A 19,647-nucleotide genomic window follows, 5' to 3' on the forward strand; every position below is an offset into this window, starting at 1 on the left:
TCTGTAGAGAATGGCCAGTCGATGATTCTGTTTCAATATACCAGGTTCACTGGTGTCTTTCCTTTGAGCATCAAGCATTCAGGGGAACTCAGTTTTCTCAGCTGCTAACAGGCTACTCGTCTCAGTATCCTGAAACATTGAATGGATGATTAGTGTATTTGCAAGTCACCTAACTATCCCTAAGGAATAATTGAGAGTTTCTGGGGGAAATCAACCCAAAATCCATTCCCAAATCACTTTTCTAAAGAGCTGCATTATAGAGCTAGTGAGTTCTGTTTGTTTTTAATTTCAGTGGAAAACGGGGATTCTCAGTTCAACAGCAGGATGGAGTACAGGATGTCTGTATTTCCCACGTTCTGTAGGATAATGCTCTGCAGTCTTCCTTGTAAAAACCTGACCTCTTCATAGGACAGAAGACTCAGAACCTAATCAAGGCACGCTGTCACTGGCCATGTGTGTATCATTAGGAAGGGCAACACTTGCAAATGGTATCCTGCAGGGTTTGAACTATAGTCGATCTTCCTCTGTTTTCGTAGATGCATAAAACCACAGCCTTTCTCTCCTGTTCTCTCTCTTTCCTTCCCTAGTATCCCCAGAATTACTTTCTATACAAGCAAGGTGAAAGCAAGAAGCACGTTATTGCCATGTACTGAGCACCTACTATGTGCTTTCACATATATTATCTTGTCAAAACCTTTGACAGGGTAAGGGTAGAAAGACCACAGGTTTGAGGCAGCCATATCAGATTCAAGTCTTGGCTTCATCAGGCCATGCTCCTTAGAAATTTTGAACTAGCCTTTCATGTCTATGAAGTTTAAAGATTGTATGAATACCAATGCCTGGAAGCAATCCTTATTATCATCTCAGAGGTTACAGGTAACTTGGTTCAAACAGGTTTACTGACTCCCATTCTTATGTCACCCCACCACAGCCAAACTGCAACTTAGCACATTACTGATGTTCACATTCTTTAACAAAGATTATTCTGCCAGGGAAGCACAACGTGTTCTTCGAACTTCCTGTCTTCCTTTCATAATACAGCTTCTACCTGGCAATGGGCGTTGCAGTCCATTGAACATAAGATTGAAATATCAGCAATGAGGAGGCGACCTTACACATAGGCGGTGCTCACGTTTCATGGCCATTCAGGGTGAAGGCTGATCTTCTTCAGTTCTGGTATTCAATTTTCCCTTGATCTGTTTGGAGGACTTGTCAAATTTCCCCCAATAGTCTTAACTAAGATAGTTATTCACTGAATGTTAATTACAGTGACTGCTTTTGAGATAAGGGCTTTTATTTCCCAAGATCTCATTACTCAATTTTAAGTGGTTATTTTGATTAAGCAGTTTATCAGAATTTACTGTCTCTGCCTTGTAAACTTTAGGAGTTTCAGAATTTGATGGTATCTGATGACATCGATCCTTTAGAACTAAATCCTCAATTACTTTATTAAATGCTTCATTAGATGTATCTCGTTGGAGGCTGCTAAATTTCAAAAGTTAAATCAGATGATTTAAATTCTGTGGTATCTGACAATAGCATGTTTTAACTGCTTGGATGATTGATATTGGAGGGTGAAAATCCAAAATGAATCTCATTCTTAGTTTTTCAGTTTTGTGAGATAATAATTAACTTTGCCAATGAGCAATAACCTTTGATTATTGTTCTCATTTCTTAGAGGGTGAGGTCAATGCATCACCTGAAAATTCTTGACCTGATTCCCAAAGGAAAAGAGAAAGTATAGATGGCATTTTCCTCTTATCTGCATATTATATAATGTTTAAGACTTCTACTTGCATAGACCTCCTGATGTTCTGAATTTGAAACGTTTAAATCATCTTTTTCTTAGCTCTCTCTTTGAGAATTTAAGGGTCTACGAGGGGCAGTTATGGAATTCATGAATGGGAAGAAGATAGCTGGAAAATTTCCCCCACCTCTTGCTTCATTCCAGAAACATTACTTTGCATCAAAAGAGGACGGATAAATCTTTTTGATTTAAAGAGATCTAATTTCCTTATCTCTTACAATGGGTCCGTCTCTCTGTAGGAAATAAGGTTTTCACATAGCCAGGTAATGCCTTTTATCTCCCTTTTGACAGCTTCTTCTTCCCTTTTGACAGTTTCTTTTTTCTCTCCTCTCACTTTTATGACATAACTGCATTTTTTAATTTCAATGTTCCTGCTTCGTCATGCCCTAACTGGACTCTCAGTGAGCATCTGGGGCATTGGTAATGGGACATAAAACTCAAATAGGGAAACAGCATGCCAGGAATATTGCCCAGAACCAGTTTATCTTATTATGTCTGTCTCTGAGACGGAGACTTTTTGATGTGGTAATGACTTCACTAGGCTTTCGTTTACCTTGTCAAAACATCAGTTTTTTCTCAAAATTATATACACTGTCATCTTTTAAAGTCAGTATCTACAATTCACTTGGCCCAATGTATTCCAAATCACTAATCTTCAACCTCTGACTTATTTCCAAATAAAAATACTTATTAAAATTTGACCTATGTCTTAAATTGTCCAACATGTATGCTGTAATGTCTGGGGATGATGTGTTTTTATTCAAATGGAAATATTCATCCAATTCACAACAAACATTTCTCAGACAAATCTTAAACTGGCTTGAAAACCATCCTCTCTTACATTTTTTTCAATAATATTCTCTTCATCATCCACAGATATTTCTAGGGCTTAAGGTTTAATTCATTTAGGGATTAAGTTTGAAAAAAATGATGGAAATCGCTTGCAAACTTGCCTTACTTTGCTGATATCAAACCATCCATTTATCGATTCATTCATTCATCATCAGTCAGCATATGCTTGCGTGTTTGGATCTGAACCTTAAACATCTTAAAACCACCTGAGGAAATACAAGAGACTTTTGCTTGATTTCTTCTCTATCTGAATTGAGCAATGAAATGCCAAAGTCGGTGTTGCTTTACGTGCAAACTATTTAGTGCCTCTTTAGTGTCATAGCTAGTTGAGGTATTGTACATTTGTGCATCTTAATTGGGGAATCGAGTACTTCGATCCAGTGATTTTTTCTTAAATGTGCAAGCCGCTATGCTGAGTTCGGAGTGTATAAGGACAGATGGTATATACTTGGCCCTGTCCTCCAAATCATTTGCAGTCTGGAGCAAGGAGTTACCCATATGCCCATGTGTGACAATGCAAGATGATAGACTGCGTTGTGTTCCAAGAACTGTGAGAATTCAGAGAGATCTCTCAGCTCAGCTGCAGTTGGGATGCCTGTCTTCCTCTGAGTTCCATCGCTGGGATGGCTTTAAAGAGCAGCAGTGGGCTTTGGTTCCTACTGCTCATCTGATTGGCTAACATTTCTCCATCTTTTTCACAGGAACTGCTTCAAATGAGATCTTCCCCATCCTCACTTTGTGTGCTAGAATGTTCTGAATCCTAGAGTGGGTGTGTCTCTTTCTCTTTTAAACTTCAGCTAAAGGGTTGGGTCCCAGAGTTCAACTTGAAATGATTCTGGTTTCTTCTTCCCTGCCTTGGGTCACCTTTGAGCTGATCTACTAAAAACGTCTCCCGTTCTTTATTCTTTATCTAAGTCCCTATAAATTACAAAATATATTACCCACCCCCCTCCCCGCCCCCCGCTCCCAACCCCTTTCTTCCCAAAAAAGCAGAGAGAAAAACAAAGGTTTGTTTCCCAAAGAGTGGGGTGTATTCCTCAGGGGCCTGGGCTGTGTGATGTCACCCGGGCCCATTTCGTCAAGTGTGCTCAGAGGTCCAGGGTAAAACAAGGAAGCCCACATCTTCCCAAAAAGCAGGAATTCTTTCCCGTTCCCAGAGTCTGTGCAGTTCCAGCAAGCCTCCACTCATCAGGGGTGCCGGGGTCCCTCCCACGTTCCCACTACGTGGCCATGGCCTGTTCTTTTCCACCTTCGCTGTGCAGGTCACTCGTACCCACAGGTCTTAACGTCTGCAAACTTGGAGCCCTAAAAATGGGCGATTACTGCCTATATCCAGATGGGCTGCATGTCTCTTTGCCATTGACAAGTCAAGGCTGTCAGGGAAATCAGCTAGTGAAGCCAGTTCCCTGTGAAGCAGGGAATCTGCCTCTGGTAAGGACATGTGAAGGTGCCTCAGCCTCCAAGCTCCAGTAAATGTTGGGATAACATGTGTCCACAGCGATTGTGCTGGGCCAGCCTGTCACTTAAATACACTGGGAACCATTCAGAATTTGGACTGCATCCAGGAATACACCTTTGAGCTATCTTCCCTCTTCCAAGTTCAAGGTCCTGTAATGCTCATGCATGAGGTGTCAATAATATATCTAGCACATGTGATAGAAACAATGCATGCTTCTTTTGAGAGCTCATGCGTTCATTTATGGAACACCGTCTGGTTTTCCATGTAATTTTGCTTACAGAATTCGTTTGATTTTTTTTTTTCTTTTTCTTTATAAAAGGAGGATAAAGCTTTTGGCAACAGCTGGAATTCATTCTATAGTTCACATTATGGAAAACTCAGCAATTTTTTGATGAAATCATGATCTTTCAGACTTAAGACTCTTCTTCTAGACAGCCTGGCAAACATGAGGATTTTTAAGCGGTTTCCTAAGACCTGGCCAGAGCTGGTTTCTGTAAAAAGATGAAAGCAGCGCCCAAGCACATTGCTCATCAAACTCACCACCCCATGACCAGGGTTTGTCTTTCCACAGCTAATGGATTGTTCTCTCCAAGTTTCTTACATTACCTTTTGAAGCTTATGCCCTTCCTTTCTCTTATCTATTAATATAGATCATTTAGAAAATTGGCCTGCGTGATTCTGGCATTCAAATAGATTCTGTGATTTTTCTTTCTGACAAAGTTAAGTGATTGTAAGTACTGCTGAGAAGTTGCTTCATGGACATGCCATTAGTCAGAGAAATAATACCTGAGTCTCCATAAATGTTCGGAGAAGTAATATCTGAGCTTAATTGCCAAGGAGGCTCTCCATTCCATCATGTGAGATGCATCTGAAAACATAATCTTCCAAAATCTGTTGTAACAATAGACCTTGGAAAGCCTCAATACTAGTGGACATATGGCTGTCTGTACATATTTTTACATTCTCAGAATATTCAGACATTTGGAATTAGTCAATGGAATAAACATTTAAATTCACTTTTGTGTCTTACTCTTTATATGGCTTGGTATATTAGGGTCCTCCAGAGAAACAACCAAAAGGACGTATCTGTCTATCTGCTCATCTATCTATGTAGAGAAAAAGAGACTGATTGGGAGAGATTGGCTTACATAATTCACTGAATGCAAGCTAAAGAAACAGGATAACCAGAGAGGTGTCTTCCAGTCTGAGTCTGAGGTGATGGCTGGAGAAGAATGCTGTGAGTCCTGGAGCCTGAAGGCCTAGGACCAGGAGTGCTGATGTCAAATATAAGAACTTAATACTTTAGGTCTAAGTAGACTAATCCAAGATCTTGAGCAAGCAAATTACATGTGTATTGTCATCAAAAGTCTCTGATTAAGGACCCAAGAAAAACCCTCTGAAAACAGACAGAGTATGCAAGAACTGGAGTGTAGTTTCTTTTGCTTAATTTTTAGTTCTTGCAGTTTTTCCTACATGTGAGGCGGACATGTAAGAAGTAGATGTCTTGATACTGGATAATGGAAACACGGATTGGCATGGTGTTCTGAACATGAGATGGGAGAGTGCCCTTGACTCCCTGCATGAGACCCGTGAAGGGGGTGGCTCGTTTCCTCAGCCACCGTGCTCAGTCCCTTATGAGAAGGAGCACACAAGCAGATGGGTGTAGGAACCAGAGTGAATGAACGTTGGAACTGGCTGGTGGCTCCTGCATGGCGGAAGCAGGCTTTGCACAGGCCCTGCAGTAGCATCTAAGTGTGTTACAATACTCTCTCAGCTCTGCCATCCAGGAAAGGGTGTCTGCGACCCCTGGAGCCCCAGAGGGCCTGTGTTACAATCAGTGCTCTTTTAGCATTTGTAGACTGCTAAGTATTAACCAGCTCAGTGGAGGGTCAGGTGACAGCCTTTTACACCCTGCCCTCTTGGTACCCGAGTTCTTGTCCAGCGTCCAGGAATAATCATGTCACAGGAACAAATTGAAGGGTGGTGAACATGGAGGACTTTACTGAGTTGTGAAAGTGACTCTAGTGGGAAAGGGAACTGGAAAGGGGGTGGAGTGGGAAGGTAATCTTCCCCTGGAGTCTGGCTGTCCCCAGCCAAACTCCTCTCCAACCATCCCTGGCTGAACTCCTTTCCAACCATAGTCTCCAATGTCCAGCTACTTTTCTCCTCTCGATGTTAAGATGCTTCTCTCTTCTGTGTATGTGTGTGTCCACTGAGTCTGAGGTTTGGGATTCTTATGGGCACAGGATAGGGGGCAAGGTGAGCCAAAAGGCAACATTCTTGCAAGAAAACAGGAAGAGTTCTCACTTTGCGCTGTGGGTCCAGGCTTAAGGGTGGAGCCCTCGCCAGGAACCTGCCCTCTTCTACCCAGTATTTCCCTGCCTCCTGTTCATATCAAATAGACAACAGAAAAGCAAGAGTTTGAGAGAGGATTTAGGGAGAAATCCTATAGGGGAACTGTTCTGATAGGAGCCATGCAGAAAATAAGGGACAAAATCAAAGATATGGAAGAAGAAATCTCAATGTCCCCGGCCAGCCTACGACCTCAGATTTTCAGGTTCTCCAACCAAGCAAAGACCTTCTGATCTCATGTGTTTCCCAATAGTGCTGGATTAACCATGAAAAATGGTTTCTTAAAGCATAACTCAAACCCACTCTTTAGTAACCCAACCATGTGACACCTGTGTGATCCCTGAGAGTTCAGGTATGAGTGTTGGGGCCCAGGCCCAGGAGCAGGACCCTGGTGTGATGGATGGTGTGGTGGAGAGGGTGCTGTTTGGGACTGACTTCTATTCTGCCTTCTGATAAGAAAGGTACTTGAACTGGTTCATCACCCTGTCTGTCTCTTCTCTGTGTGTGTGTGTGTGTGCGTGTGCACTCCTGGAGAGGCACAGATGTGTGTTTTAAAGGGGTTTCTAAGGTCTCTCCAGTTTGATATTCTGTGGTCTGTGTCAGTCAACAATATATAAGATGAATCAAAGTAAAACCAAATGTCAGCTGCCTGGTAGCCCCTGACTCCTTCCTCCCTCCATTCATCCCTTTAGGCCTTTGGATTCAGAGTCCTCGGGGCAGTCAGGGGAAGAAGAGGCCATAGCAGTGGTGGACAGAGAGTGTAGGCAGATAAGAAAGTTCAGAGCAGTCGGGGCCTCCTCCCCAGTGTCCTTGAGCCAAGCCTGCCCGGGGCGTCAGCAAGACAGGATATCCACCTTCATGAAGGCTCAAATTTGCAAGTTTTGGGCATGTTTTTCATTGCGAATGTCATAAATAAATGGAAAGTAAAGAACACAAATCATTCCTGAGACACCCCTCCTTGAAAGACATCACTGTAAGCATCTTTGTGTACCCATTCCGTCTCTCCCTCCATGCACAGCTCTGCAAATGCATACCTTCCTAGTGATCGGCTTTTTCTATGTCACTATGTCATCTGTATCCTTCATTTGCAGAGAGTTTCTCCTTAGGTATGAGCATGAACAGCCCACTTCTAATGTGGCAGCTCACATTCTTGAGCAACTATTAATATATCCAAGTGCTATTCCTACTTTCAACAGACTATAAACAAATAATGCTTCCATACTCCAAAGAAAGTTCCTTAGAAATTACAAATATTGGCTTCACTTTTATGGAGAGTGTTTCAAATGGGGTGGTTTCTAAAAGTCTAAAACCTTTTCTGTTGGGAAAACCCTGACTACAAATATGTGTGCATGTGACACACACACAGAGATTTTTAGTTTTCTGTGGCACAGAGACTGAAGGGAGATGGAGTTGTAAAGATTCTGATTTCACTTTCATGAACCTGGGTGCCTACCAGGGTAAGATCACTGTTTGAGAAATCCTGTGGAAGAGTAACTGAGATGCTCTCTGCATCGTAGGACCCCAGGCCAGCAGATTCAGCATGACTTGGGAACTCCTGAGAAATGCAGATTCTCGGGCCCCCAGCCCAGACCTACTGAATCAAAAGCCCCGGGCATGGGGCCAAGTAGTCGGTGCTTTTTTTTTCTTTTTTCTTTTTTTTTTGAGACAGAGTCTCGCTCTGTCACCCAGGCTGGAGTGCAGTGGCACGACCTCGGCTCACTGCAACCTCCCGGGTTCCCGCCATTCTCCTGCCTCAGCCTCCCGAGTAGCTGGGACTACAGGCGGCCGCCACCACGCCCGGCTACTTTTTGTATTTTTAGTAGAGACGGGGTTTCACCGTGTTAGCCAGGATGGTCTTGATCTCCTGACTTCGTGATCCGCCTGCCTCGGCCTCCCAAAGTGCTGGGATTGCAGGCTTGAGCCACAGTGCCCGGCCGTCGGTGCTTTTAATACTACATCCCCATGTCTACAATGCACAGGAAAGTCGCTTTCCATTGTGTTTTCACCAGGGGACTTCTCTCCAAACACATCCTATGCAAAGAACACTCACCAGTCCTTGGCTTGTACTCCAGGGAGCCCCCAGAGAGATTTCTGGAATCTCTGGCATTCAGAAGTCACAATGAGAAAATGATTGCCCTGGGGGGAAAACTGCATTTTAAGGAAAACAATAATTCCACTGAATGCAGCAGTTAATTTTAAAGTGGCATTTCAGGGAGTGGGATAGGGAAAGGCCCACCTTTACGACCTTTGAAAGGTGAGTGTAGGCGCCTTAGTGCATGGGGGTGAAAACGGAAGACAAGGGCTTCCCTGGAGAACTCCCAGGATGCAAGCCTGAGGATCATTAGCAGACCGTCCCCCTCATATGACTTTAATCATGGTAATTTTGTAAAAAGAGGAAAACAATTTCTGTTAACAGAATCCCAAACCCTACTGATCTTTATAGATTAAAGTCAAAACTCTACCCTCAGAAGCAAATTGAAAGCCAAACCCATGATGGAATATGCTGCAATAGGTTCTATATGTTTTTGTCTCCATCAGCCTAGGTCTCTGCGTGTACACCAGGCAGTTTCCGTCCCCGTATGCAGGAAAGGCCATGCCATATGTAAGCATCAGCTTGCTCCCACCACCTTCTCTCAAGGGTCCCCTGTTACTCATCTTTTCTTGTCTTTTTGCCCCAGAGGGGATGCTTCTCTCTAAATGATATTCTCCACTGGTGCTCTTTATCCCATTATCCACATTTCTTATCATCAAATGTACCCTCTTTTTCATTCCATGTCATTCTTCCCTCTCCTTCCCAACCATTCCTTTTTCTTAAATGTGCTCATGCCTCCATAATCTTAAACTCTTCTTTCTCCTACTTCTCTTCTTCCTTCTTTGCTTTTCAGTGTGAAGCCTGTGAATGCAAAATATCTAAGACAGGTCTTGGTCAATTAGAAAGTTTATTTTGCCAAGATTAAGGACACTCCTATGACACAGCCTCAGAAAGTCCTGAGACATGTGTCCAAGGTGGTCAGTGGAGCAGTTTACTTTTGTACATTTTTAGGGAGACATGAGACATTAATCAATATGTGTAACATGTACATTGGTACAGTCCGGTAAGGCGGGACAACTCAAAGTGGGAGCTTCCAGGTTACAAGTAGATACAAGACAACAGGTTGCATTCTTTTGTGTCCTGGATCAGCCTTCCACTGAATACACTATTTAGTCTGGCTCAGCACTTCTGCATTTTTACATAAACAATAGGGGTGAGGAAGCAATCAGATATGCGTTTGTCTCAGGTGAGCCTCAGAGGGATGACTGACAGAAGGGGAGGCAGGTTTGCCCTAAGCAGCTCCCAGCTTGACTTTTCCCTTTAGCTTAGTAATTTTGAGGTCCCAAGATTTATTTTCCTTTCACAAGGTTTCCATCAATGCAACCCGCACTTCCTGCTTGCGTTCCCACCCAGGGACCACCAACTCATCCCCAGTGCCTCAGTTTCATCTCTGCAATCCACATCTTCGAAGATCCTCCAATCCAGACCCCACCTGGTCACCACATCCACAGGCTCTTTCTCAGCACTTCCTCCCTGGCCTCCCTGCAGCCTTCGACAGCTGGTCACTGCTCCCTTGAAACTTCTTTCCTCTGGATTTCCAAGACCTGTTTATTCCCATGAATGCAGATGTCTAACAAGATCAGGGCCCTCCTTTCTTTGTATTCTCCCTTAGAGTGATGGCTTATAGAATGCTTTTCCCCACCATCACTACCCAGGAAAGGGCTTGTGTCTTTTCGCGTGAATCTCTGCCTCTATCTCTGTTCTCTTGTCAGTCCTACACCTACGGTGGCCTGAAGGGCACCTTTGCTTGGTTTGCCCCATTGTAGCGAATTCACACTGTCTTGGCAACAGGGGTCATTTCCCAGTTACCTCAAAGACTTCTCTGGGCTTTTTACATTCAGGCTTGATTTTTTTCAAGTTACCCAAGAATCTCTGATCATTCATCTTGCTCTCCCTGTTTCTAGTCCTTTCTTTTCCCCACTTCCAATAATCAGTTATGAGATCCATCTTAACACCTATTCTCTTGAGCTTCCTAGATACATAATCATACCACATAAGCTTTCCCGTTGTCATAACTTTCATACACCCTATATTCTTTTAATTTTGTCAAATTGTGTCAGCCAGCATCTCCAAAATAATTTTAACTTATAATCATTTTTTTTTATTTCTGACCTTAATGGGAATATTTCTAGTGTTTCCCATAATGCTAGCTTCTAGGTTTAAATAAACATACAAGTACCTATATTTATATACGTAGACACAGATATACACACATAAACACACAAACTCATACAAATATTCAGATATATTGATGTGAGTAAATATCCATCTGTTGTCTGTTTCATTAATATTTTTATAAAAAATAGAGGGTAAATTTATGAAATGCTGAACTTTATTACATTTATGGAGTTTATGTTTGTCCTTTAATCCATTACATGGTGAAATATATTAACATATTTTCTTGACATTGAACCATCCTTACATTCCTGCTATGAATCATTATCTGGTGATTTATTTCTTTCTAATATGTTACTTGATCCTGCCTTCTCTTAATTTATTTAGTATTTCTCACATTAATACTCCTAAGTATTACTGAGCTATAGTTTTCTTTCGTGTGCTAAAATATACTACATTAATTTCTATAAGTGTATTTTTTATGCTGTGGAACAATTTAATAGCTTTGGTGTTAACTATCTCCTAGCATTTGGTAAAATATATTTGAAGCAGCTGAATCTGCTGCTTTTTGAAGGAGTTAGATCTTTGATACATTTTTATATTATTACGTGTGGTAATTGGACTACTTAGATTGTTTATCCCTTCTGGAATTAGTTTTTCTAATTAAGAAAACCATCTTTTTAAATGTATAATTTAAAATTTAATTTTATATATTTGAAAAGAGTATCCCATTAGATTATTTTCATTTCTTCTATATGTAAATATTTTCTTATTCTCATCTCTTATCTTGCATGTTTGTACTTACTACTTATATTCTTCATGAAGTCAATGTATCAGTGACAGTTTCACCAAAAAAATAGAAACCTTTCTAGGTATTTCACCAAGAAAATAGAAACCTTTCTAGGTATTTCAAGCAAGAAGTTATTTAATACAGAGGATTTGTTGTTTACAAAATAAAGAGAGAGATTGAAGGAGTAAAGGCCAGACATCTGTAGTTCTCAGAGTTACTCCGGATTTTGAAAAGTCAGAAAGTTGCAGAAAATTTTAGAGATCATTGGTGATGATTACAGATAATCCAGCACTGGAGCAAGTGATTCCCAGGAAAATGCTTGAAGGTGGCCACAGACCTTTGCATCTTCCAAAGCCCATCCTTACATCCACTGCTTCCAGAGATGGGAGCATGTGGCTTCTCACTCCTCCACCTTCCAAATCTCATGCTAGTGCCTCTGATTAGTGGGATCTCACTGAAAGCTTCACAGATATGAGAGTTAGAAAATGTACTCCTGATTTTTAGAACCTGTGATACAGAGGAGAGTGTGAAAGAAGAAGGTATGCAAAGTTGTATGTTATTATGTTCAACATATTGACTTCTGTTTCTAATATATTGACTTTTGTTTCTACATCAGATCCCTCTTTCTGCTTTCTTGGGCTATCCTTTATTTCTAACATCCTAATTAAAAATATCTGGTTCACTTATTTTTATTCTTACTCATATATTGACATAAGTATTTAAGGCCATGAATTGTCCTCTGAATACTGCTTTAGCTACATTCCACAGTTTATCTTTTGTAGCATTTTCATCATTATTTTCTTAAGTAAGTTTTTTTGGAACCTGCTACCTGATCTTCTTTTTGCTCTATTTCTGTTAATTGCTAAAACTTTCAAAGGAACACTTTACATTCCTCTGTTATTTCCTAATTATATACTTACCTTATGTGCTTCTCATCCATCAGCATTCTCAACTGAAGATTCTACTGTCCCTCATAAGGAGCATTTGGAAACCCGTGGCAGTATTTTAGTTGTCATGATAACTGGGAGAGGGATGCTACTGACATTTACTGGGCAGGATCCAGGGATGCTAAAGGTCTTGCAATATGCACTGCTGTGCTGCATAACAAGGAATGTTGTTGCCTAAAATGCTAGTAATGCCTCATTAAGGAAAACAAAAGATTTCTAAAGTCACAGCTAAGAAATAATTGGCCGAGGCAAAACTTGCACCTGCATTGGACAAACACAGTGTTTTTCATTGAGTTTTAAATTGTTTTACTACATTGTTACTAAATTATCACATGACTTAATAGATCCAGACTTCCCTGTTATCCAATTAACAGGTAAAAGTTCTGGGACTTGGACTTGGGACTTTGCCCACACTGAGGCAGCTCAAGAGTGAAGCTAAACAAATGTCTCCAGTAAGAAAGAAAACTAAGGACATTAATAAAGCCAACTTCTGTTTCTATTTCAAAGCAAAACAGATTCCTTATTTGCTTAGTTAAGAGACCGTACCTTGCGCAGAATCATCAGTGATCATAAAGGCATGACTCTGTTCAGACTTGAACAGAAGGTTTGAATTTCACATGTTTTTAATTTCAAAACAGGAAACCAAACTGAAGCCATTATTTATAGAATCACACCTCCTAAAAAGCCGTAAGAGTTTGGTTAAGAATTAAAAAATGGACTTTAAACTTGAAAAGTAAGTGTAAGGAAAGGAACAGATTAATTTTCATTTGTATTCATTAGACTTCTAACAGTTTTAGAAAAATAGTGTGGTTATTCAGTATGTTTCTTATTTAAATCGGGTTATCATAACTATTACACTTAAGGAAGTCCGTAAGATTTTCTGCAGAACATTTTTAAACAAACATTTGTTTCTTTTTCTAATTTAATAGTCTCTCAGCCCTAGTTAGCAAGTGGAAAGTGGGTTCATAAAACATCTTCATATTGCATCTCAGCATTAATGCATGAGTCAGTCATTGAAATTGTGCCCCAGTTTGCCCTTAAGTAATATATAAAGAAAAGAATATCCCCTATTTTGATAATGTTTGGGGGAATAAGTATTAGTTAATCCACTACTAACTTGTCCAAGCTTATATAACAGAATTATCCAGTGGCTCAAAAACTACTTAATAAGTGAAGTGACAAACTAATCCATGCATGCTACTGAAATTATAACAATGAATAACACATGCACTCTGCCCCCAAGAAATCTGTTCCAACAGATGACACACAAATGTTAACAGAACCTTATAATTAGAGTCACCATGTAATGCATTACTGGGATGTAATGCAAATTGCGACGTAATGCAAACTGCAACGTAATGGAAACCGCAATGTAATGCAAACAACTGGGATGCTTTGAGAGGAAAAGATGTTACTGCTATCATTTTTCAGGGCAAATGTGCATAAAGCTGAGCTAGCCGGACATGAGCTGTTTTTATTCACAGCACTTCTGACACCAAATTGGTGGAGTTTTTCCACACTAACAACCAGTTCTCCAATTCTCTAGATGCTGGTAGCTTGGTGTCCTACAATTCAGTTCAGTTCTGATACTGACTACCTGGAATTAGCATCAGACCCCAGAGGGTTAAGAGCTCAATTCCCCAAGACTTTCCTCCCCTCAGATGCCAGTTTCCAGTCTTGAGTCTCATGGGTACCCACGACTTGCCTACAAAGTCAGGGGTTCCCACAGGCTTTCCCTTTCAGGTTTGCTAATCTGCTAAAATGGCTCATAAAACTCAAGAAGCCACTTGATTGACGATCATGGGTTTACTACAAAGGTTACAAATGACGAAGAGTTACATAGGTCTTGAGATCTCGAAGGGTCCCGAGCACAGGAGCGTTTGACCCCTTGGAGTTGGGATGTGCACCCCCACCATGTGGATGTGTTTACCAACTACCAATCTCTCTGAACTCTGTCATTAAAGAGGTTGAATGACATCGGAATGATTGATTGAATCATCAGCCTTTAGTGATTAGCCAAGTCTCAAGCCTCTCTCCCCTCTCTGGATGTTGGTGAGGTGGGGGAGTGGGGACTGAAAATTCCATATTCCAGAGATCACAGGGGTCTTAGGAGCTGTGTGTACTAATGACACCTGGGTAAACTGAAATAGAAATCAATGGTGGCTTCTAAGACTGCCCAGAGCAGACTTACACTTCTCAAAGTGTAGTCCTTGGTCCAGCATCAGCAGTAGCAACCGAGCTTTGTTAGAAATGCAAATTCTAAGACCCAGCCACAGACCTGCTGCAGCTGAAATCCAGAAGCACAGCCTGGCACTCCATGTTTTAATGAATGAGCCCTTCCAGGGTGCCCTGATACCAACTCAATCTTGAGAACCCGTGAGCCAAGGAATCTAGAGAAGCAGATGTTTGAGTCTGATTGAAAGGGATGAGAAGAAACCTGCCGGGGAAGCCCAGAGGCATGGCTGTAGAGGACAGCACTCCAGGTGGAGAGAACAGCAGGTGGATGGTCCTGGGGAGTCAGAGGACATAGGAGAGGTTGCAGGGCAGGGTCACAGCATCATAGGCCTAGAAGGGCAAGGCTGGGAAGTCCAGAGCTGAAACACAGAAAAAATGGGCTTTTAATGTGGGAGTGGCTGGAATGTGTGCATGTGTATGTGTATATATATATATATTTTAATTTTTTTAGTATTTATTGATCATTCTTGGGTGTGTATGTATATTTTTAAAAGGAAATGCCATTTTTAAAAGGACACTCATTTGCTGGAAAACAGAAGCTGATCCACAACAGAGCGCTGCTCTTCTCTCCTGAGGGCAGGAGCCGCTGTGAGGCCTTGACTATGAGGCATGTGGGGCACATTATTGCCCACCCCTCGGTACCCGTGTCTGTGCTGGGTGTGACGTGGTGGCTCACAGAGATGGTCCACTGCTATCTCAGGGACACTGACAGCGATAAATTCCTGGGACATCACTTCCTTTCACAGTGACTTCCACTGTGCAGCCATTTGGGTCATCGTGCACAGCCACTGTGAATCCTGTACACACCTGTGCATGTCTCTGGCCTGCTGAGTCCCACCTGAGCTGCAACTGAGCCTTGTCCAGCATCACTGATGGGGCAGGATCCTGTGACCACTCAGGCTTCTGCAGATTCCACTTCTGTTCTCATCTCCAACACAAGGACACATCTGTTGAATCGAGGTTCAGGCAGCTGAGCATCATAATTCTAGAAGCCCACCCTGTTTACTGTAAAAAGTATCTGAGACAGGTCTCAATCAATTGAGTTTATTTTGCCAAGGTTAAGGATAGGCCAGGAGAAAGGAATACAGAATCCCAGAAACACAGTCTGTGGTTTGTGCCTTTCTCCAAAGATGATTTATTTTGAGAGCTTCAATATTTAAAGGGGAGAAGTGGGCTAGAGGGGAAAGAGTAAGGTTATGGTCCCACTACTGAATCCACAGGTTGCAAGGGAAAAGGAGCAGGCAGGGAATCATCAATTGAGTATTCATCTCACTCAGTAAATCGGCACTGTACACAAGATAAGGTGAACATGCAGTAGCTACCAGTGGGGATGTTTAACCTTGTATCTGCAGCTTTCTTGTTAGGAACAAAAGGAAAGGCAGCTTTTTGCATAACTCAGCGTTCAGCTTCATTTTTCCTTTTGGTGTAGTGAATTGGAATCTCGAGTTTTTATTTTCTTTTAGCATTACTCTCACCCCGCTGTGTCATCCCCTTTCGAAGGCTGCCCTGAGCAGCTCCCTCCCCCGACCTCCACTTCTCCTGCCTGGGGGGACTTTGGACACTCAAAGGCCAATCCCAAATCCATCTTTGATTTTCCTAAATTGATCTTTTAGAACAGATGTTGAAGCTACAGACTTACCAGAGTGCTGGAAATACTTACTTGTATTGCCTTTCTGTTGCCCCAAGGGATTGAGGTCCATCTTCAATGGACGCCTCCTTGGCCCTCTTGCTTTTAGTGTGTAGTGGTTTAAATCTTGTACTTTCATAGAAATATTCTTCTTCAAGAGGCTCAATATGTTAAAATAATTTTCTTACATTTCCAGAGTTTAAATCTTGTTCTTTCATAGAAATATTCTTCTTCAAGAGGCTCAATATGTTAAAATAATTTTCTTACATTTCTAGAGTATATATCAAAGTCATTTTTAAATAACCTATTCCTGATCAGAGATCACTAAAATCAGAGAAATAATTGCAAAATTCACCTTAAGGGAGCACCATGTGCAAACCACTTACCTGGGTTACATACATAATTCTGCCAAGTTAGCAGAGAGATGACTGGTTTTACCACACTGTGAGGGACCTATGTAACCACTCTTTCTGCTTTATCAATGCTCAAAGGGCTAAACCTCAGGAAACGGGTGGTTTGGGGCTTAGAGCCATGAGCTCCGACAGTGGCTCCTGCTTTGGAACTTAGGAGAGCTGCCCTCCTCTTTACACTTGAGAAAACTGATACTGTACGGAGTGTAACTTTCCCTTCTGAAAGGCCCCACTCCTTTTGACTAAGAAGCCCCAAAATGTCAAACTTGTTTTCAGTGTATATTTTAGAGACTTTCAATTTTCCTTAAGTGAGGAAGGGTTTGACTTCTGTGGAACTGGCATGAGATATTTTTGTGCCTCGTGTCTACAGTCTGTTCCTTTGCTTCTCTGAGACAATCTCTTTGTTGTATTTCCTTATGAGCAAACTCTGAGTTGTCTGAGTCCATCTGAGTTGTACACGGCTTGGGCTGCAGAGGAATGAGAACAGGGGTTCCACCCAATCCACAGGACTTCTTCATCGGTATTTCCAAGGGGAGTGATAAAATCACTTTTAGATCTGAATATATTGTGTGTTAATTTTAAATCAACACTAGTTTGGTTCTATTTATTTTATCCCCTACTGCATCAACTCATTTGAGATAGGGTTTCCCTCTATCATACAGGCTGGAGTGCAGTGAAGTGCCATTTCGTCTCACTGCAGCCTCTACCTTCCAGGCTCAAGTGATCTCCCCTCAGCCTCCTGAGTACCTGGGACTACAGGTGCATGCCACCATGCCTGGCTAATCTTTGTATTTTTTGTAGAGATGGGGTTTCGCCACATTGCTCAGGCTGGTCTCAAACTCCTGGACTCAAGCGATTCACATGCCTAAGCCTGTGAAAGTGCTGGGATTACAAGTGTGAGCCACCATGCCTGGCCTTGCATTCACTCTTTAATATCATTCCTCAAAGTGTCTTTTAGTTATAGCCTCTTTTTTTTTTTTTTTTTTTTTTTTTTTTTTTTTTTTTTTTTTTTTTTTTTTTGTCAGAGTCTTGCTCTGCCACCAGGCTGGAGTGCAGTGGCACAATCTCTGCTCACTGCAACCTCCAACTACCTGGTTCCAGCGATTCTTCTGCCTCAGCCTCCTGATAGCCGGGAATACAGGCACGTGCCACCATGCCCAGCTAATTTTTGTGTTCTTAGTAGAGACGGAGTTTCACCATGTTGGCCAGGATGGCCTCAATCCCCTGACCTCGTGTTCCACCCGCCTCGGCCGCCCAAAGTATGTCTTTTTTATTGTGGCAAAATATATGTAAAATTTGCTATTTTCACCATTTTTGAATGTACATTTTACTACTATTAAGTACATTCACATTGATGTACGATCATCACCACCATCATCTCCAGAACTTTTTCATCTTCTCAAATGGAAACTTTCTGTCCATTAGACATTAGCTCCCAACTCCCCCTCCTCCAACACCCTGGCCAGCATCATTCTACTTTCTATCTCAATGAATTGACTATTCCTGGTACCTCACTTAAGTTAAAGTCCCTTTGGGATAAATTTAATTAATTGAAATATTGAACAAATATAGGAATGTTCACAAAGTCTTAAATAGATAGAGGCTGAGAACCAAACAAACTTCCATTTCCACTGACTTCCTTCTATACAACACCTAAGTCATGATTGTTAAAGTTAGTCTTTCAGATTTAGCTCTGTGCATTCTCTGGTGACAAACTGCTTGTTAGTTTGTTGTCTATGTTTCCTGCTGATTTATTACTGTTTCTTGTTGTCATCTCAAATGGAAATGTGGAAGAGGTGTATTTAATATTGGTGTTTCTGCTGAAAATCCACTGGTGTTTTCAACTATGGAAAGAGTAGAAAAGAAGCAGGTACATTTCAGCAAATGTATGATGACATCAATCGCAAAACAAATGTTGACTTTAAAGATGTTAATATAAAAATATGGAGGGAAAATATGTGCATCTTAGAATGAATGAAATTCACGAATTACAACTTATGAAGACAGGTCAGAAAAGTGGAGTATTAATAGTTGGCCAGTTGGTCATTAACACAAAGACATGCCAGTATGGCTAAGATTCTTTGAAAGAGATTTTATTAGCTCATCATCTGCCTTTTACTGTGGGGCGTGCATGTGAGTCTTTATTCTACATTTCATCCTTGCCTACAGGACAGATGACCGTGAGAGAGGGCTGCTACAGAGACCTGAAGTTTCAAGTAAATATGTCCTTCTGCAATCCCAAGACACGACCTGTCACGGGGCTGGTGCCTTGCAAAGTATCTGCCTGTCCTCCCAGGTAAGAAGCATCGCGTTCATCAAAGCAGGTTTCCCAGTTTGCAGACGTGCTCAGCGAGTCTTGCAGCTCCTGATTTCGAGAGAGAAGTGCTGATTGCCATCATGTCACTCATAACAGTGGAGAAGCAAAGGGGACAAGAGCTGCCTGGACAAGGGACCTAGACAGTGTGTTTAGGCGGGAAGTGGTCTGGAAATTCTTGTGACTGTAAGTGGACATTCTTAGAATGGCGTCCTGTTTGTTGTATTTGTGCTTTAATTGGTTGCAGGCTGGCAGGAGTGATAACACGCTATGGTGATAATGATGCATTCTCTCTGCTGTCCTGTCCACTAGTGTGTGCTTTTCTTGCCGAATGAAACTTGCTGGAAGAACCCATCACAAGGCCTGCCAGTGGGGAAGGAACCCTGGATTCCTCAGTGCCTTGCAAACATACAGCTATGAGGACTGGAGCCACAGAAAGCCAGGGCTCTTGTCATCCACTCTACCCTCACTGCTACTGCCCCTAGCAGTTCCTAAACCCAAGCTCAGGTTCTCTGAGGCAGGAGGTGGGGAAGGGCCCCTTGAGGCAGCCATGGTCCTGCTGCACTGTCAGGAGCCATCACTTCTGGGCAAGGCCTTCATCCCTCTGGTCTTCACTTTCTTCATCTTTACGTGGGACATGTCACAGA

At 41.9% G+C, this 19,647-nt stretch overlaps 1 protein-coding gene and 1 long non-coding RNA gene across 5 annotated transcripts in view; one reads left to right on the forward strand and one right to left on the reverse strand.

Annotated features, from left to right (window-relative positions):
- The window catches only part of ADAMTS16 (ADAM metallopeptidase with thrombospondin type 1 motif 16), a 181,674-nt gene that overhangs the window by 102,925 nt on the left and 59,102 nt on the right, over positions 1–19,647 (forward strand). For all 4 annotated transcript variants that reach the window (XM_016952922.4, XM_016952921.4, XM_016952923.4 and 1 more), the window contains exon 18: positions 18,856–18,982. In XM_016952922.4, the coding sequence (XP_016808411.1) occupies positions 18,856–18,982 (127 nt within the window). The remainder of the gene's footprint in view (positions 1–18,855; positions 18,983–19,647) is intronic.
- Positions 11,575–18,861, reverse strand: LOC107974603 (uncharacterized). The gene is made up of 2 exons (XR_001717438.4): positions 15,457–18,861; positions 11,575–15,008 (listed from the first exon to the last, which is right to left on the reverse strand). It is a non-coding gene; the product is annotated as an uncharacterized LOC107974603 (long non-coding RNA).

Source organism: Pan troglodytes, chromosome 4, assembly GCF_028858775.2.
Source record: "Pan troglodytes isolate AG18354 chromosome 4, NHGRI_mPanTro3-v2.0_pri, whole genome shotgun sequence".
Lineage (NCBI taxonomy): Eukaryota > Metazoa > Chordata > Mammalia > Primates > Hominidae > Pan > Pan troglodytes.